This window comes from Delphinapterus leucas, chromosome 11 (assembly GCF_059928025.1).
Source record: "Delphinapterus leucas isolate spDelLeu-1000000601 "Yukka" chromosome 11, BTC_Dleu_Yukka2, whole genome shotgun sequence".
NCBI lineage: Eukaryota > Metazoa > Chordata > Mammalia > Artiodactyla > Monodontidae > Delphinapterus > Delphinapterus leucas.
In genome coordinates this window covers 41,334,634-41,353,419 of record NC_143139.1, presented here as the reverse complement: position 1 = coordinate 41,353,419, position 18,786 = coordinate 41,334,634, and the positions used below count along the sequence as shown (strand labels likewise).

The 18,786-nt window shown below is 53.9% G+C and overlaps 3 protein-coding genes across 8 annotated transcripts in view; 2 read left to right on the top strand and 1 right to left on the bottom strand.

The window, feature by feature from the left end:
• The window catches only part of FIGNL2 (fidgetin like 2), a 39,693-nt gene extending 22,415 nt beyond the window's left edge, over positions 1-17,278 (top strand). Inside the window, exons 2-4 of one of the 4 annotated variants that reach the window (XR_016394934.1) lie at positions 14,036-14,328; positions 16,428-16,749; positions 17,063-17,278. Coding sequence is in view for 2 of the 4 variants with exons in the window: in XM_089920735.1 (XP_089776861.1) it covers positions 578-2,582 (2,005 nt within the window). In the remaining 2 variants the exon portion in view is untranslated. Of the gene's footprint in view, positions 1-577; positions 3,252-14,035; positions 14,329-16,427; positions 16,750-17,062 lie in introns of those variants that run through there. The other 3 variants (XR_016394935.1, XM_022572122.2, XM_089920735.1) reach the window with 3 other exon arrangements.
• Positions 3,360-9,169, top strand: TMDD1 (transmembrane and death domain 1). Its single transcript, XM_089920736.1, has one exon. It carries the CDS (start codon positions 7,583-7,585, stop codon positions 8,501-8,503), a length of 921 nt encoding a protein of 306 aa, XP_089776862.1. The 5' UTR covers positions 3,360-7,582; the 3' UTR covers positions 8,504-9,169.
• Positions 10,037-18,786, bottom strand: part of SCN8A (sodium voltage-gated channel alpha subunit 8) — a 115,549-nt gene continuing 106,799 nt past the window's right edge. For all 3 annotated transcript variants that reach the window (XM_022572127.3, XM_030763083.2, XM_022572126.3), the window contains exon 26: positions 10,037-15,954. In XM_022572127.3, coding sequence (XP_022427835.1) covers positions 14,807-15,954 — 1,148 coding nt within the window. In that variant the 3' untranslated portion in view covers positions 10,037-14,806. The remainder of the gene's footprint in view (positions 15,955-18,786) is intronic.

The following is an 18,786-nucleotide window of genomic DNA, read 5'->3' as shown; positions in this document are numbered from 1 at the left end:
AGGCCCAAAGGGAGCCCCTGGAGCCTCAGGGAAGGCTAAGGTGAACAGAGGACTTAGGACCATCAGACTGCTGGGCCACCGCTAGGCCAGGGGCCTTTACGCAACCCCAGTGCCTCTGTAGTGCCTAGCACGTGGTGGGTGTGCAGCAAATATCTGTTACTGAATAAGCCCCACCTGGGTTTGACTATTCCCAGGGCTGGGGGCGGGGAAAGGGGGGGACTACCCATTGCCTGACCCTTCACTACAATAGGTCTAAAAGTAAGGACCATGTGTCCTAGAGGGCAGGGCTAGAGGGGCCAGGACAAAACAATAGTCGTTACCTAGAAGGTGAAGTTAGGGCCAAACATGTCATTTTCAGATCCATCTTGGATCTGCGGAAAGTATTTTCAGATAACTTAATTGTGGGACATGAGGGGCAAGTCAAATATGGTGTTTTTGGTGCCAGAAGACGGCCTAGGGAGGGTGGAACGGTGTGGGTGGATGCAGGAAAACCAGCCTGTCCCAAGCTAAGGTTTAAGAAGGTCGGCCTGTGGCTGGCAGTCGACGGGCTCTCAGAGGCTCTGCAGGGTCTCAGTAGACTCTTCTCTCTCTTGCCTGAAGCTCTGTCGAAGATGCACTGGACACCGGAACACGCCCAGCCCCTCAACCAGTGGCCAGAGCAGCACCTGGACGTCTCCTCCACCACCCCGTCGCCGGCCCACAAGTTGGAGTTGCCCCCCGGGGGTCGCCAGCGCTGCCACTATGCTTGGGCACACGACGACATCTCTGCCCTCACTGCCTCCAACCTCCTCAAGCGCTACGCAGAGAAGTACTCGGGGGTCCTGGACTCGCCTTACGAGCGCCCCACCCTGGGCGGCTACGGCGACGCCGCCTTCCTCAACGGCGCCAAGGGGGACCCCGAGCCCTGGCCGGGGCCGGAGACCCCCTACCCCTTGGCCTCGCTCCACGAAGGCCTCCCGGGAACCAAGTCGGGCACTGGGGGCGGCTCCGGGGGCCTCGGGGGTTCGCCGGTTTTAGCCGGTAACCTACCTGAACCCCTCTACGCCGGCAACGCGTGCGGGGGCCCGTCGGCAGCGCCCGAGTACGCGGCGGGCTACGGCGGGGGGTACCTGGCGCCCGGTTACTGTACGCAGACCGGCGCCGCGCTGCCCCCGCCTCCCCCGGCCGCGCTCCTGCAGCCCCCGCCCCCGCCGGGCTATGGCCCCTCTGGGCCTCTGTACAACTACCCAGCGGGAGGCTACGCCGCGCAGCCGGGCTATGGGACCCTCCCGCCGCCGCCCGCCCCGCCCCCGGCCCCCTACCTAACCTCGGGCTTGGCGGCGCCCACGCCCCTGCCCACACCCGCCCCGTCCCGCCCACCGCCCTCCTCCTACGGCTTCCAGGGGGCCTCGGAGGCCGGAGTGTCGCTGAAGCGCAAGGCGGCCGATGAAGGCGCCGAGGGCCGCTACCGCAAGTACGCCTTCGAGCCCGCCAAGGCCCCGGCGGCCGACGGCGCCTCCTACCCCGCCGCGGACAACGGCGAGTGTCGGGGCAACGGGTTCCGGGCGAAGCCGCCGGGAGCGGCGGAGGAGGCATCAGGCAAGTACGGTGGCGGCGTTCCCCTCAAGGTCCTGGGCTCCCCCGTCTACGGCCCGCAACTCGAGCCGTTTGAGAAGTTTCCGGAGCGATCCCCGGCGCCGGCTCCCCGCGGGGGCTTCGCGGTGCCGTCCGGGGAGCCTCCCAAAGGTGTGGACCCGGGGGCCCTGGAGCTGGTGACCAGCAAGATGGTGGACTGCGGGCCGCCGGTGCAGTGGGCGGACGTAGCGGGCCAGGGCGCGCTCAAGGCGGCGCTGGAGGAGGAGCTGGTGTGGCCCCTGCTGAGGCCGCCCGCCTACCCCGGCAGCCCGCGCCCGCCGCGGACCGTGCTGCTCTTTGGGCCGCGGGGCGCCGGCAAAGCGCTGCTGGGCCGCTGCCTCGCCACGCAGCTGGGCGCCACGCTGCTGCGCCTGCGCGGAGCCACGCTGGCCGCGCCGGGCTCCGCCGAGGGCACGCGCCTCCTCCAGGCCGCCTTCGCGGCTGCGCGCTGCCGCCCGCCCGCGGTGCTCCTTATCAGTGAGCTGGACGCGCTGCTGTCGGCTCGGGAGGACGGCACGAGCGCCCCGGGCGCGCTGCAGGCGCCGCTCCTGGCCTGCCTGGACGGCGGCTGCGGCGCGGGAGCCGACGGCGTGTTGGTCGTGGGCACCACCTCGCGGCCCGCGGCCCTGGACGAGGCGACTCGCCGGCGCTTCGCTCTCCGCTTCTACGTGACGCTGCCCGACGGCCCGGCCCGCGGGCAGATCCTGCAGCGGGCGCTGGCCCAGCAGGGCTGCGCGCTGAGCGAGCGGGAGCTGGCGGCCCTGGTGCAGGGCACCCAGGGCTTCTCCGGGGGCGAGTTGGGGCAGCTGTGCCAGCAGGCGGCGGCCGGGGCGGGCCTCCCGGGGCTGCAGCGCCCCCTCTCCTACAAGGACTTGGAGGCGGCGTTGGCCAAGGTGGGCCCTAGGGCCTCGCCCAAGGAGCTGGACTCGTTCGTGGAGTGGGACAAAATGTACGGCTTCGGACACTGAAGGCGCTCCGTGAGGCCGCGGGAGCCGCCGCCCCCCTCCCCGGCCCTCTGTTCGCGGAGTGAGGGATATGGGGTGGGGGAGAGAAGGGGGCTGCCGGTGGATGTTTTTGTTTCGTGGGAAGGAAAATGCTTCTGCTAGGCAGATAGATGCCGTATGCGCTGTGTACTCAGGTTTTTCCTATTTATTGTGGACGGGAAGCTCGCCATCTCCGCCCCGCGGACGGCCGGCCCGGGGTCGAAGGAACTCCTGCTCTCTCGCCACAATCCTTTTGTCTCCTTGCTTTCTGAATGGCTCCCTCCCCCTCCTCCACTTCCCCCTTTCTCTGCGTTCGCGTAGTTTTCTTTCCGCGTCGCTTTGTCACTGACCATACCTCCCCCGCCCCCAGACCCCCGGCGCTGGCCCTGTTTCTCTTTTGCTCCTCCCTCCCCTGTCTCTCCATCTATCACCCTCTGTGCTTCTGTCTCCATCCCTTGCTCTCCAGCCTCTCTTGTCTCTTGGTCCCTCTCCCTGCCTTCTGTCCCTCACATTCAAAGTCCGCAGTGTCCCTTTCAGGAGATCTGGAGGTTTAGGGGCTGAAGAGGAGGGGTAGGGAGTCCCCTCCCACCCCGTATCCATTACCCAGCTGAAACCTTGGGCCTGTGGGAGTCAAGCAAAAAAAAAAAAAAAGAACCACCCAAAGAAGGGTTTTTTGTTGTTGTTTGTTTTTGAGGGGGGAAATCCCAGAAATGTAGCTTGTTTAATATTTTAGGCCTCTTATTTTTGTGAGATGTGTAGAATTTGCTGTTTTTCTTTTTCTTTTGACAACTCAGGAAGAAACTGACCTCAGAAAGAATGTTAGATTTTGGCTGCTCTCCTGTGTGTGTCCCCACCTACCCCTTCACTCCCAGGGAAGCAGGTTCTCCCAGAAGACTCAGAAAATGAGACCTTTCTGAGTGGGGAAGGGGAGAGGAAGACCCAGAGGCCACACTTAAACCCCTGTGCTTCTTGGGACAGAAGCAGAATGTATTGCTAGGGCTTCCTGCTCAGGCCCAAGGTTGTAGGTAGGGGTGAGGGGGGGTGGGTTGTGGAATTTGGGAGGAGGCAGGTCTTGTTCCCTTCCTGCTGGGCCCACCCTTCAGCTTAGTGGGGTGTTTTCTGTGGAGGGTTGGTTATCCAGAGTTGGGATGCCCTTGTCTACTGCCTGCCCCAGACCCAGAAAGTAGGCTGAGAGGGCCCACATGGGAAAGTGACCCAGGCAGAAAGTCCCCAGAGAGGTCATCCCACCTGGCCCTTGTCTAGGCAGGGGTCTCCTGTAACTCACGCTAAGGAGATTTCCTTGGGAGGAAAGATAGTCTGGCCGCAAGTGGTTGGGCACAAAACTGACTACAGACTCCGCGTCCCGGGCCTGCTGGGAGGCCCTGAGGAGGGGTGAATGAGCATCCTTTACAGGAGAAGGTTCTGTGGGGACTTGTACCTCCCCCATTCTCGTAGGGTCCTAGGTCTAGAGCTCCAGGGGCTGTGAGAGGGTGAAAGAGATGGGCAGGCTGTGTTCCCCTGAATAAACATTGGGGGTTTATTCTCAGTCCCACCCAAACTTTCCCCCGGAAGCCCAGGCTTGGGCACCCTTCCTCGTGAGAACCGTATTCTTCTTCTTCCCACCAACTCTCCTTTGATGGGGCTTTGGCAGTTCGCCCCTCCCCCTCAGGGAGCCCATTTCACAACTCTGACCTTTGGTCCAAAGGTGGGGGGGACAAGCTGTCACCCCAACTCTTTCTCCCACCCTAGCTGCCTTTCCTGTTCCTTGCCACCCTTACAGCTCCTGCAGTCTCTGTACCACCTCCCACTACTAGCTGGAAGGAAGTCCGTGGGGGACATTTCAGGTGCCAAGGTGCTAAGGGCCTGTGCTGGCTTAGGAGTGCTAACAAGAAAGCTGCTCTGTTTTCCCCCCTTTCCCCCCTTGGTCCCTGGCCTTCCACTCCTTGGAGCTGGCTGATTGCAGGGCTTTGGTGCCTCAGAAGCAGTGGGTGCAGGGTCTTGGCTCTGAAAGGCCCTTGCGGGGAGCAGGGAGTGAGCAGGTCCTCTCAGGTGTGTATATGTGTATGCGGGGGGTGGAGGGCATTGGGGAGGTGGGGTTGGGATCCCAGCCTTCCCTTCAAGAGGCAGGCAGCTCTGGGGGTTGGGGGAAGAGCTCACTGACCAGGACCCAGGGCCCCCACTGCCTCCTCTCCTGGCCTTGGGGAGCTTTGCACAAGGAGACAGCCTCCAGGTCTATAGCACCTACCTCATGGGCACTGAGGCGGGTGGGGAAGGGCAGGTCCAGCTCTGGCAATGTTTGGGGGGGCATACCAAAGAATCCAGGGGCAGGGATGGGGGGAGGGCAAGCTGGCCCTCTCCTTCCTCTGCCCAGATTGGGGTTGGGGTCCTCTCCTCCAGCTGTAACCATTTCTACCTCATTTTGATGCGTGTTGTACATGGACGTATTTATCTCCTGTTTGATGATGCTCTGCAGTTTGGTCTGTCTACCTCAGAAAAGACTGTATTTTAAAAGAAAGTATTACACAGTATTAAAACGATGATACGTGGTTTCCAGAGGATTTCTTGGGGGCAGCAGGATGTGGGGGGCCCTCTGGGGAATGCTTGGGCTTCCAGGTCTGCTGGAGCCATGGGTATGGCTCTGTGGGTGTTTCTTTTCCTTCAGCAAAACACGACTGTGGGACTCCTGTTAACTCACTGGCACGGCAAGGGCCCGCCATGTGCTGGGCAGTGAGGCCACCAGATGAAAAGCCTGCAATTCTGAGCTCTTAGAGGCTCAGAATTGGGGCTGACTGATATCCCCAGAGCTCTGAATCCTGAGGGATAAAGAAGGGCTCATATGTTTGTTGAATGAGTGAATGAATGAATAGATGTATGCATGGAGGAAAGGGGGGCTGAAGAGGAAGTTTCACTCAGAACCTAGAGAGCATCCCTTGCTGGCCAGAGCTAGGATCGTACTTGTATTCCATCCTTGGACGGGAGGAAAGTGGACAGAGGGCAGGGTGTGGACACAGTGTGTTCCAGTCTTTCAGGTCACATGGGATCCTTTGTCTGCCACAATCTGTCTGTCAATCCCCAAACTCTGACAGCTCATCATAAACTGGGACACAGAAAACTAGGAAGGAACATCTTGCTGAAAAAGCTATATGGAGATGCCCACGAGAGGTTTTGACCCACAACTTCCTGAGGTCTTGAATGTGCTGAGCAAAATCACTGAAAATGCACCAGAGCGCAAGGGACGTAGGCCCCCTGGCGTCCTCGGGCTCAGGCTAAGGGCATACCCAGGACTTCTAGGAGGCAAAGCAAGCCCAAGGCCAGACCCTGCAAAGCAGTTCCCCCTCCAAGAGAAACAGCTGGTGTACCTGGACATGGGGGCTCTAGGGCATTGCCCCAGGGCTCACCGACCCAACCCTCTTGTCCCTTAGAGGTCCCGACACCCCCTCGCACTCTAGTTGGTTTATGACACACCTACTCTGTGCAGACACCATGTAGTACTGAGGATACAGAAATGGTTAAGCACAGCCACCATTCTGGAGAGCCCACAGTACAGGGTGGGAAAAGCTCAAGAATGGATCATTTGAAAATACAACTGGATAAAGCTGCTTGAGGAGGGACCGTATCAAAATTTTTATGTTCTCACATCTGGCACAGTATTTGGTACGCATAGAAGACACTGAGTAAATGTTGACTAAATCCTTGAATTAGTTACTTTCCAGATAAGTGTCCTGATGGAGGACGTAGGCTATCTCAAGAATGCCCAGAAAAGATTCTGACTCGTGGTGGTAGTGGTAGTGATGGGTCAGAAAAACTTCCTGGACAGGATTGGGTGGGTACAGCCTGACAAAGCTATGGAGGCTGGAAACTGTACCATACCTGTGACTTGTTACAAGAGCATAAAGTGAGGGCAGGAGTGGGGAGAAGTGGGAGGAATCGTGGAACCGCACCGCTGCACTAGGAGGACCTTCCATGCCCTGTGAAGAGCTGAGGCTCCACGATGAAGCCTGCGTGTGTGGGGCCGGGAGGGGGTTAGTGGCTGGTGGACAGGGACTGATTTGCAAGTTAAGAGTTTACCCACGGATTCAACAAATCTTTACTGAACACTGTTATGCGCTAGTTGCCATGGGGACAATAGATGGACCTTACACTCTAATGCCGGAGACAGACAGTAAACAGGCAGAGCGGCAGCGTGCTGTGGGAGTACATAGGAGGGGTGCCTAGTGGAGGGACAGGCAAAAGGGTGTGTGGGGGCAGGGAGGGCGCCCCAGAAGGGACCTGTCAGCTGGGGAGTGACTGAGGCAGAGCAGAGTGCAGTCCAAGCTTGCTTGGGGAAAGGAAGCCAGTTCCGTCCCTGAGGGTGGGGGACTTGAGGAGGAGCTTACCTTATCCAAACGGAGGAGGAGGGTTTGGATGCACCCGTGGGAGTCCGGGAAATGGTAGAGTCTATACATGTTTTGTATTTAGCAGGTAATAAGAGAATGTGGGACTTGATTGCATGTCGGAAATAAAGGAGAGCAAGGGGTCTAGGGCTTCTGGTGGAGTGTGAGGGGCGGTAAATGGGTTAGAAGAGATGTGGGAGACTTGCTAAGTTTGAGACATTAGTGGGACAGCCCGGAGGTCTCGGGCAGGCATTTCAGTTTAAGGGCCCGGGATCCTTGCCTCCTGGGGGACTGAGTCCCCCCCACCCCACCCAATCCCTGGGTATTGGGAAACTCTCACTCCAATCCCCAGGTTTTGTGAGACCCTCCCCGCTTAATGCCTAGTTTCTGGATGTTAGCAGATCCTCCTCCGACAAGTTGCCTGTGTCGGAGGACCCCCCTTCCCGTCCCACGGTGTCCCCCTCCTCCCGCCCCCAGTCCCCGGATGTAGGAACCTCATCCCTGCCACCATCCGTGGGTGTTGGCGCCCCTCCCCCATCCGCGGGCATTCGAAGCTCCTCCCCCCACAATCCGTGGATTGTGGTCACCGTGAATTGTGGTCACCGCCCGGCGATGGCTGCGCGGGCTCCGGCTGGGGCCCTGGCCCTGGCGCTCTGGGGCTGGGCGCTGGCTCCGGCGGGGGCCGTGGACGCCATGGGCCCTCACGCGGCCGTCCGCCTGGCAGAGCTGCTGACTCCGGAGGAGTGCGGCCACTTCCAGTCGCTCCTGAAGGCGCCGGAACCGGACGTCGAGGCCGAGCTGGCCAGGCTTTCGGAGGACCGGCTGGCACGGCCCGAGCCGGTGCCCACGTCGGCGGCGGCGGCGGGGCGGCGGCGGCGGCGCGAGGCGGCCGGGGAGCCGGCCGGCCGGGCGGCCGAGCCCGCGAACGTGTCCGACGGCTGCCGGGAGGGACTGGCGGCCTGGCTGGCTGCCGAGGCCCCGTCCTTGTCGTGGGACCGTGTGGCCCGGGCCCTGCGACGCAGCGGCCGCCCGGACGTGGCCCGGGAGCTGGGCAAGAGCCTCCACCAGCAGGCGATGCTGCAGCTGCGCAAGTTCGGGCGGAGCTACCTACCCCCAGCCGGCGCCCCCGCTGCCCCCATCCCGGCCCCGGCCCTGCGCCCCCGCCGCTCCTCGGCCCGCGAGCCCAACTGGGACGAGCTGGAGCTGATCGTGGAGCGACTGCCCCAGGCTCCGTACGAGCGGAGCCCCACGGGCTGGGCCGGGCCGCTGGCGCTCGGCTTCCTCACCGGCCTCGGTGGGGCGCTGGGCGCCGGGGCGCTGCTCATCCTGCTCACGCCGTGGATCACGGGCAGCGACGGCGACGGGGCGCGGCCCCACAGCCTCCGGCCGCCTGCCCCTCCCCTGCTGCGGCCCTCCGTGGTGCCCGGCCGCGGGGAAGAGGAGCCACTCTTGACTGCAGAGCCCCTCGCATCCCCGGGGGCCTGGGCTGCAGGTGGGCCAGATACCCCCTCGCCTCTGTGTCCCCGGCTGTGAAATGGGAGCACAATCCTGGTGGCGTGCTGCCTTTGACATATTATAAAAGTTACGAAATACGCAAAAGTGGGAGCGATCGGTTTGTTGGTTGGAAATGACTGGCGTAGCCAGAGGGGCAGCCAGTGGAAGAGGAGGGCTCGGGTGCCAGTCTACCGGGGAGGGCAGACCCTCCCAATTGTTGTCAGCTTTAGTTCCTTCTTTGTCTCGCACTTATTCTTCCACTAAGAGCTACCATTTATTGAGCACTAACTAACTGTGTGTCAGGCCCTAGGCTAAGCAGTTACATACATTATTTGATATAATCCTCAAAACCCAAGATTATAAGGTATTATCTCAATTACACATAAGGAAACTGGCCACAACTAGTTAGTGGCATAGTCAGGCGTTTGCATCCAGAGCTGCCTGAGCCAAAAGTTTGAGCTCCAGGGGGAATGATCCGTGAGCAGTAAGGGAGCTGGAGAAACAGGATGGGGACTGGAACAAGGTGCAGAATTTCTGTTTATTCTGAGGCCCTGCTGGAGTGGGCTGGGGGCGGCACAGCTAGAGGTGTGCCGACTTCCAGGGACTGCTGCCTCCAAAGCTGCTCTCTCCAGTCAGGCAAGGCCTCCTGAAGCTCCACCTGGAGCCCCAAACTTTTCCCACCCACCTGAGTGTCTGGGGCACCGCCCGTCCATCAGAGGAGCTGAGCCTGGATGATCCCTCACACAGATCCTACTCAGACTGTGCCCCTGCCAGAGGAAGGGGAGAGGACAGCTGTGGGGTCCTGCTGGGTGGGAGTGCTTGACTCCCCCGCTACCCTGGGCTGAGGGCCTCCGGTGTGAGAGTAATGACAGAATGACAGGCCAGTCCAAGAAGAGAGTTGAAAACAAGATTGACGTAACCCTTTATTGCAAATTCTAAAGTAAAAAGATGTACAGTACAAAGTAAAATTGAAATTTCAGACTATAAACTTCCGATCCTCTTATACATTCTCATTTCTCAAGCATTTCTGCCATTTCCGCATAAACGGAACAGGGAACAAGTCGAGGGGGTGAGGGAAGGAGATACAGCAAGGGAAAAAAATTAAGTATCTGGAATAATCACAAACCCCAGAAGCAAGCGAAAGGAAAGACATTTTCTCGACCTGCTGTCCTGGTGATGAGAAGCGGGGGTGGCTGGAGCAGTGCAGTTTAAAATGGCTCTCAGAATAGCAGCATTTATGGTACCATTTCATCTTCCATAAGTCCAAATAATACTTTGCCCTTCCCTAGTGCCTTTGCCTCTGTATCTCAAAAACACTTTACAAAACATTTAGTTAAAGCCTCACAACACCCCTGTGAGGTAGGTCAGTATTATTATCCCCATTTTACAGATGGGGAAACTGAGGCACAGAGAGGTTAAGTGACTTGCCCAAGGCCACACAGCGAGTCAGTGGTCGAGCTGGGGATGGAACACAGGAGTTCTGTCCCTTTTCTGGAACCACTGGACCACGCTCCCCTTTACCTATATACATTCTTCACACACACACACACCACACGTGCACACCCCGCCCACCCCACCCCACTTAGCCTCTATGTACAGCAAACAGCAGTGGGGGGCAGGGGTAGGGGTGCCTCAGGAGTGTTTTGACAGAGGAAATCTTGGTGCTCTTGGAAGGGGAATCCAAGAAAGCACAATGCTGAGCCACAGCACAGACTGTGCAAACCTTGGGCCCCTCCCAACCCAGACTTCTTCTTCTCTCCTGACGTCCCCCTGGCTGGCTAGTTGCAGCCAATTCTTTAGGGGGTGGGGGTACCTGAAAATGAACGAAGCTTTTTGCAAAACTTTGGGCAACATCTGAGAAAATAAAGAGGCATCATCACAGAAGATGCCCAGGACTCAAGTCACAAAGTCATAACCCATATGGCAATCTCACCTCCACAGCAGGCCTGGAGGTGGGGGGGTGGGGGAGGATGGAGACTGACCTACCAGCCATCTCTCTCCAGAGTGGAGCTACTGGAGCGGACTAGAGTGGGCACTTCAAAACCCTCCTGAGTGTTCCTGGACTGGGAGACACGGCCTAGAGAGGGATGTCCCCAAAGCTGGGCAGGGTGAGGGAAGGAGAGGGTGCCCCCCTTCCCTGCCGAATGCGAATGAGAGCAGCCCTGGTCCGCTGGTTTGTCCCTGGGGCTGATGGAGGGCAAGGCCCAGCATTAGCTAGCAGAGGGGAGGCTGCTGGGCATCGTGCTCGCCCGAGCTTTGGGGCGTTGGGATGGTTTTTTTCCTTAAAAAACGTGAAAAAGGCAGAAGTAAGGCCAGCCCAGCTGGGCTGTCTGACAGCCTCTCTGGGGGCTCTGCTGGGGGGGCCGATGAGGAAGGGGTTTCATGGGCCTTGAAGCGCTGGCCCGGTAGTGGGAGGAATGCCACATGCAATGGGTAACTGGGGATCTGGGTGGGGGGACGGACAGGACCTTGCTTTTCTCTCCAATCCCTACTTTTTAGCCAGAACTTTGCAGGAAACCCTCTGATTTCTCTCCCTTCCATTCCCCCTCCTTTCCCCAAATGTGCTGAAGTCCCAATTCCCAGACCCCTCCCAGGAATCAAAAATTGGGAGAGTCAAGCAACAAACGCACACCAAGACAGGCTTCCCTTGTACAGTAAAAAGGGTCATTTTTATTTTGTTTCCTTTTGGCTTATAGTAGTGATGTACTCTTGATCACGTCTCGTTTAGAGCAGTGCTGGCCTCCATGCGTTCACTAATACACTAGTCTTCACTATTGGTCTTTTACAAGCTTACACTGGTTGCGGCGAAAAAGAAAAGAACTCTGGGCACTGTCGTTCCAGGGGCTTTGACTGGGAGTTTCTGTTAATCTCTCCTCAGTCAACTTCTGATGCCAAGGGTGGCTCATTCGGAGAGGGATGGGAGCAGGTCCGCTGACTTGGGAAGTTTATCCTGCGCTCGCCCTCTGCTTTAAATTACGGAGTCTCCTCATGATAAGCAACGTGGAGGTTAAGGGAGGAAGAGGGGAAAGTGTTTCTCACACACAAACCAGCAACCGTGTCAGCTGCTGCTCAGTGGCTTTGGCTCTGCGTTTTAAATTAACAGCATCACACGTCTTTTTGCTTTTTGTCCTTTTTTAAAGGTGGATTGTGGAGTATAAATACTGCACCAAGGACCTGGCTACAAAAAATAAATATTTATATTGTATTTATATATCTATATATATATATGTGCAGTGATACTGTGGCTGCCGCTGCTTTTTGATTGGCTTCGTTAATATTTGGCAAAGCGTTGCCACTTACCCACTCGGTGAAGACGTACAAGAACGCCATCACTGACTCTTTGAGTTCAATGCCTGTTAACTGCGGGTGTAAACTGCTGGTGATGGTGTCACTTACTACCAAAGAAGTGTGGAGCGGGGCGGGAGAGGGCGAGAGTGCGTGAGCGAGTGGGTGGGTAGAGGGGCGATGGGTGAGGGGAAAGAAGGTGGGAAAAGTTAAAAAAAAAAAAAAAGTGAAACTTCAGATAGAGTGGAGGTGGCTTCTTCCCTATGAAGCTGGCCGATGGGTGTCAGATACCAAGGCCCGTGTGTGTCACTGAGGAGATAACCCGCTGGGTGGGGACCAGGGTCTGGGGGAGGAAAAGGGTCAGAGCTCAGAAAAATCTCATTAATATGCTCTAGTAGCTTAATGACATCACTAGCATGAGCACTTAGAGGACGGAGCGGGATCTTATAGTTCTGTTGCCCATCTCAAGACCTAAGAACAAGAACGATTATGAAGTTTAGCCAAATCTTGCATAGAAGTGGTTAGAATTTATTGCACATTGGAACAAAAATATATATATTTTTTGTTGTTTTGGAAAAGACCATTAGCAATAAAAAATTTTTTGTCTGTCTGTCTGGTTTGGGGATGTACATTGGCTGACAGCATCTAAGTTCTAAGAAGAAAGAAAAGTATAAAAAATAAAAATAAACATGACAATGGCATAAGCCAGAAGCCATTTCCTATTTAATAAGTTAATAATTTGTATTTACAAAAAGGCATGCCAATAAAATAAAATGATATATTACAGTATTTATAATTCTCTTAAAAAGAATAACCACACGTCAGCTTGTTTTGTGCTGTTTACGATGTAGCCTGTACACGTTACTATACATCCATCCTAGCAGTTAGCAGGGTCACCGAGAAAAACGCCTTCCCAACCTGGTATCAGGCGTAGTACAAAAAGTACTACGGATGGTGCCGCAGAAGCAGGCTTATGAAAGCTGGACAGAGTTTCTAATGGTCCGACAAGATAGAAAGCTCTGCTTACTGACTTGCTGTGGTCTGTTCTATGCAAAACTAGTCAGGTGGGCTGTGCAATGACATCCAGAGTGCTTCTACTGCAAGGCAGATTGGTGTGTCTCATTGTGGGTTTTCTCCCTCCATTCTGTGGTTCAGGAAGAGTTTATTTTGATTTGGTTTGCATGCTGGAGTCCCTCCTCACTCTTTGTATCGACTTCCTGACACATTCGGCTGCAGCATCTTAGCTCTGAAATCTAGTCATCAGATGAGAAACCCCTGGGCTAAAAGCTGTCTTCCCTGAAGCGGGAGACAGACGGAAGCTATGACACTCCCCCGCAAAGCCACCCTCCAACGACAATGGGCAGGTCCCTAAGCAGATGGCAAAACTGGCCGAAAGAACGTGCTGGGGGAAGCTGGAACTTCTTAAGAATTCATATTAAGTCGCTTTCTCGTGAGAACCAATGCAATAAAGAAACCAAGTGGGCTGGGTTCAGAGGCGGCCCCATCTCTACTGAGGTCCCACCAGTGACTATTCTAATAATAAATGAAAGAAACCACAGCTGTAGCTCCAGTGCTGTGGCCCTCACCCACCTCTGTGGGTAAAGGAAGCCCTGCTTGGTGGAAAAATGTGATGGAGGCAAGAGGAACCGTGCAGTGTGTCAGCTTGTGACAACCCCTCTGTAGAAGAGAGGCCTGTTCAGAATATCTGAACCCCTCTCCACATGGACCCAAGCCCAGAGAAAGCCACAATGCAGAAGGACGTGATGCTGATGAAGTGAGCACCCCTTTACCCCCAACGAAAGGTTGTTTTAAGTTCCCCCAAATGACCCTCTAGAGATACCATGCTACTTTGAATAGCACTTTTATCTCTACCCCCAGAAAAGTCAGTTCTCCAGTATGAAGGCTAAACAATCATCATAAATATTGCAAGATATAAATGAAAAAAATTTTTTTGATTTTTGTTTTTAGCCCTAGGATTTGGTTTTACAGTGACGTTAATACAAGCCATTTGAGATCAAAATCTCCCCATGTATGGGACACAGAGAGCAGCATTAAATAGTTCATCTTTCAAAATGTGCAACAATGGCTGTACGTTAGAGATGTCTGTTAAACATATACACACAACGGATCCATCTGCTTGTTGGACTGGGTTTGTTTTTTGTTGGTGGTGGTAGTCAATTGGTTGGTTATGTTTCCCTACCCGGAAGGTGTACGAAAGACTTCTAAGAATTCAGAAAGAATTGCAGCGGGTATGGAACGCTTACCATTTTTTTCCTCCAAATACAGTGAACGGTGCAGGGCTGGGTCCTGTCCAAAGGCTGACCCAGTGCAGGGGACAGGATTAGTAGCGTCCTGCGGTGTATGGTTCTCATGCATGACTTCTGACCACGGCATGCCATCATGCAAATCATTTCTACGCATTGAACGAGCACAATGTTTGGAATTGGCCTGAGCAAGTCCTCCTCAGCCTGAAGAAACCTGATTGTTTTCCCCCACCCGTCTCCAAACCACGTGAAGCCCATGTGGAGAAGATGCGGCTTATGGCAAAGAAACTGACAATTAAATGACATGGGCTAAATGTGAGTGAGTGTGTGTTTTTTTCTTTTTCCTGCTTAGCCTAACTAACGTAAGAATGCAAGTAGAGTTTGCATGAACAAACAAACTTTTAAATTGATGCTTTCTGCTTCTGAGAATCAACAGAATGAAAAAATAAAATCCATTTGGCTGCAACGGAAATACACTGGTCCCGGCAGCCTCGCCTCTGTTTTTGTATCCTGTTAGTTTTGTCCTAAGTTGCATTGACTGATGTGGAACATGCAGTAACCACCTGCCCAAGCATTAGAAAAATCTGTGAGTCCAGGGAGCAGGGTCCTTTGCCCTTGGCAGGTCACTGCTCAAGATGCAACCGTGTTACATGGTAAGCAGACTACGTTTGGTATAGATCTTCGGGTTAAAGTGTCTCCACAGCTGTTCTGCATTGATAATATTCAGGAAGTTTGTAAACAATCTTTCACTTGCGAGTTTTAAATCTGTACAGTGTTTAGTTTTTGCTTCCCTCTAACACTTGGATTCTCTGACCTCTTTTTGTCTTCTGGCTCTTTCCCTTCTTCCTTCCTCTGCCCGTTGCTGTTTCTCCTTCTCGGGTTTAGTTACACTGTCATAGGATGGGAGGGAGGCTGTAGACGGGGTGCTCTCTTTTTTCTCCCGGTGGGTGCCTCCATTCTCCAGCTTATTGGAAGTTGTCTTTTTGCAAACGAAGCCCCGCCTTGCTAAATGTCCCCGGTAGGCGCGCTGCAGGACCACTGCCGACACCTCTTCCTGCTTGCGCCGCAGCGTGGTCGTGATTGGCTCGTAAGACATTTTGGAAGGATTGGATGCCACGAACCTCTCCTCCATCTGCTGCCGGAGGATGTCCAACTCTCCGCTGTCTCCCAGGACCCGCTTGGTGAAGGCAAAAAGGATGTCCAAGCAGTGGATGCGATCCCCGCTGACCATTGGCAGATCCATGGCAATGAGCTCTATGGTGTTGGGCTTGGGCACTCGGAGAGGATGCTCCAAGGCATCTGCAAAGTCTGCCAGCTTACTGTACTCGATGAACTGGGTGGCATCGGGGTCGAACTTCTCCCAGATCTCATAGAAGGTCTCAAAGTCATCCTCACTCAGAGGGTCTGCACTTTCCTCCGTGGCTACGCTGAAGTTCTCCAAGATGATGGCAATGTACATGTTCACCACGATCAGGAAGGAGATGATGATGTAGCTCACAAAGAAGAAGATGCCCACTGAGGGGTTCCCGCAGTCTCCTTTAAAGCCACTCCCTGGGTGTTCCTTATCCAGACTGCAGTCGGGGGGGCGGTTTAGGATGGGCAGCAGCAGGCCATCCCAGCCGGCCGAGGTTGTGATCTGAAATAGGCAGATCATGCTGTTGCCAAATGTCTCAAAGTTGAACATGTCATCAATGCCAGCCTCGTGCTTTACATACGCAAAATTGGACATCCCAAAGATGGAGAAGATGAACATGACCAGGAAGAGCAGAAGGCCGATGTTGAACAGAGCAGGCAAGGACATCATTAAGGCAAAGAGCAGGGTACGAATCCCTTTGGCGCCTTTGATCAGACGCAAGATGCGCCCAATACGGGCCAATCGGATGACTCGGAATAGGGTTGGGGAAACAAAGTATTTCTCAATTATATCAGCCAGGAACATTCCTAAGAAGAGGAACAGAAGATATGTTACTGAGCCCGGAGATGCCCTTTCTCTTTACTTATGTCGCCTGGCACTATGGAACCCTTAACTTCAAAGGACTTTACAGAATGAGCGCCTTACTATTCAATCTGAACCCTCATAATAAAAAATTTTCTCAAAAGAAAGTCGCATGTCTCAAACATATAGAGAAGCTGAGAAAACAAGAAAATGGACACCTAGGTACCCGACACCCAGATACAAAATTTCCTTCCACTCATCACCCCCAGAAGCAACCACTATCCTGCAGATGACATCACCCAGTGTCTTCATAATTTTGCTATGTACGAACCCATAAATAATATATAGGTAGCAGCCTACTATGTTTAAGGAATTATACCGTATCTCTCTTTCTAGATCTTTAACTTGCTTTTGAGACGTAACATTATGTTTGTGAGATTGATCTCTGGTGTTAAATTCGTTTGTTTTTTTTTTCCAGATTTGTCCGTTCAGAATCCGAATTTGGATTCTTCTCCAAAATGCTATCAAATTACCACATCCACAAACAGTGAATGAGAAGTCCTGGCTCCGCCCCGTAACTTCACTACCCAATGGCTGTGGAGCCTTTGTCCGCTAATGCCGCTAATTCTCAGGGCATCTTCTTCCTGGCTCTGAAAAGATATTTTTGGTTCTCATTGCCCCATGTTCCTGCCTTACCAAACTAGCCTACAAACTAAAGGGACCTCTCGGGAGCAGTTTTCAACTCAAGAGCTTCTAGATTTTTGTGTTTAAAGCCATCAATCAAAACCCAGTATCACCAGGTAAAAATGTCCAGACGTTAATAGGATATAAAAGTAGAGGGTGGGGCTTCCCTGGTGGCACAGTGGTTGAGAGTCCGCCTGCCGATGCAGGGGACGCGGGTTCGTGTCCCGGTCCGGGAGGATCCCGCATGCCGCGGAGCGGCTGGGCCCGTGAGCCATGGCCGCTGGGCCTGCGCGTCCGGAGCCTGTGCTCCGCAACGGGAGAGGCCACGGCAGTGAGAGGCCCGGGTACCGCAAAAAAAGAAAAACAAAAACAAAAGTAGAGGGTGAAACACGCACATCAGAGGGCCTTTTTCTGTTTACATTCATCCAGGGGTCCACTTCCACCAGACCACTTGCCTTTAAAGAGCGATAACGGGAGCCCAGTGAGGGGCCGCAGAAGGAAGAGGAGATGAAAAGGTTGCGGAGATGACAGCTGAAGGCATGGCAGTGACACCACGTGCTCTTCCTTCAGGGTCTTCTCTTGCTGTCGAGGCCCCCACGAGACAGTGTGAGCACATCTTCATTTAAATAAAGAAATATCTTCCAACCATAAGGATTCATAAATATTGGGGTAGTGAACTGCAGGTTTTAAGGTTTTAAGCTATTTTCAGCTTTCAAGAAAATCTCTACCTCAGCCAGGACTCAAGATGATTTCTCAGCGCTCCTCTTTTTACTTCTCAATTAAGTCATAACGTAATACTTGCATTCCGTACATGGTGGGCAAGTAAGGCTTCAGAGAGAAGATGATGCCTCAGTAAGGTTCTGTAGGATGAATGTGTATTTGTGCCCAGAGAAAAGGGGAGAGAGATGGGCAGACAGCAATCCAGGCAGTGGGATCAACATTTAAGGGGTCCTCCAGGAGGTTCCAGGGAGAGTTTTACCCAAACTCCTCTTAATTTAAAAAGATTTTTTCTAGCTTTTGTTTCTGAACAGATTAATGACATTTAAAAAAATCCCAATTATCAGAAGAAACTCTTCTTCCTCCTTATTTTCAAGTACCATCTGAGAATAGGGGGCATGGTTTCGTCTGTGGGTCTTCCATCCCACTTAGTGATGGGTGGGCAGAAAAAGTTTAAGAAACGTGGACAAGGGTAGCATGGTCCAAAGTGTGTTTCGTGGGAGGTTAGGAGTGCGGAGCTGAGGCCAGGGGGCTGGGCTTGCTCGCTTACCAGTTGCGTGTCTCAGTAACTGCTTTGTGCCTTTGTTCTTCATGATACTTACAGGGCTGTTGTGAGGGTTACAGGAATTAAAACATGTAAAGCACTTAGAATGGTGACCAGCACATAGTATGTTCCATTAAACTCTTAGAAACATTATTATTGCTTGAAAACAGGGTGTTGCGGTTGAATAAAGGTGGGATGATGTATTAAACAGAATTCTTTACTCCAGGACTTTCAAGAGCCTCCTGTAGGCTAATGTGCCTTGTGACCCTCCAAAGGGAAATTCAGTGTATTGTACAGTGTTGCCCAAAGTAATTCCATCATGGGATTCTTTTCTTGGGGAGAAATGTATGAGATTAGTCAACACATTTTTGGACACGCTGCTCTGGAGGACAGAACTAGAAAGTGGGAGCGCAGCTGCCTTCTGGTGGCCGTGGTCACCACCTTGCTAAACCAGCTCTGGAGCTGGTTCCCTGGGTCTCGGGCACGCTACCCCTGCTAGCGTAAGTCAGTCAAACCCACCTGGAACCAAGGTAGTGTTTCCCCATTCGAGATGCCTTTTAGGAAGGCAAGGAAATTTGGGGGAGGGCGATCAATAGGACAGCATTTCCACTGCCTGCCAGGACATGAGCCCTTCCAGGCCCTTAGGCTGAAGCAAATGCCACACAGTCACTGTTAAAAACCAGCTTGAGTTCTGCCTCTGCCATCTCCTAACTAACTGAGTGACCCTGAACATCTTCACAGCAAAGATAGTAACATACCTTGCTTCCTGGGCTGTCATAAGGATCAAATGAGACAACACAAGTGAAGAAACTCTCCAACTACTTGGCACCATAAGATCTTAGTAAATGAGCATCGCCATCAGCAGAAGTGCTGTCACCAGAATGTTCCTCAT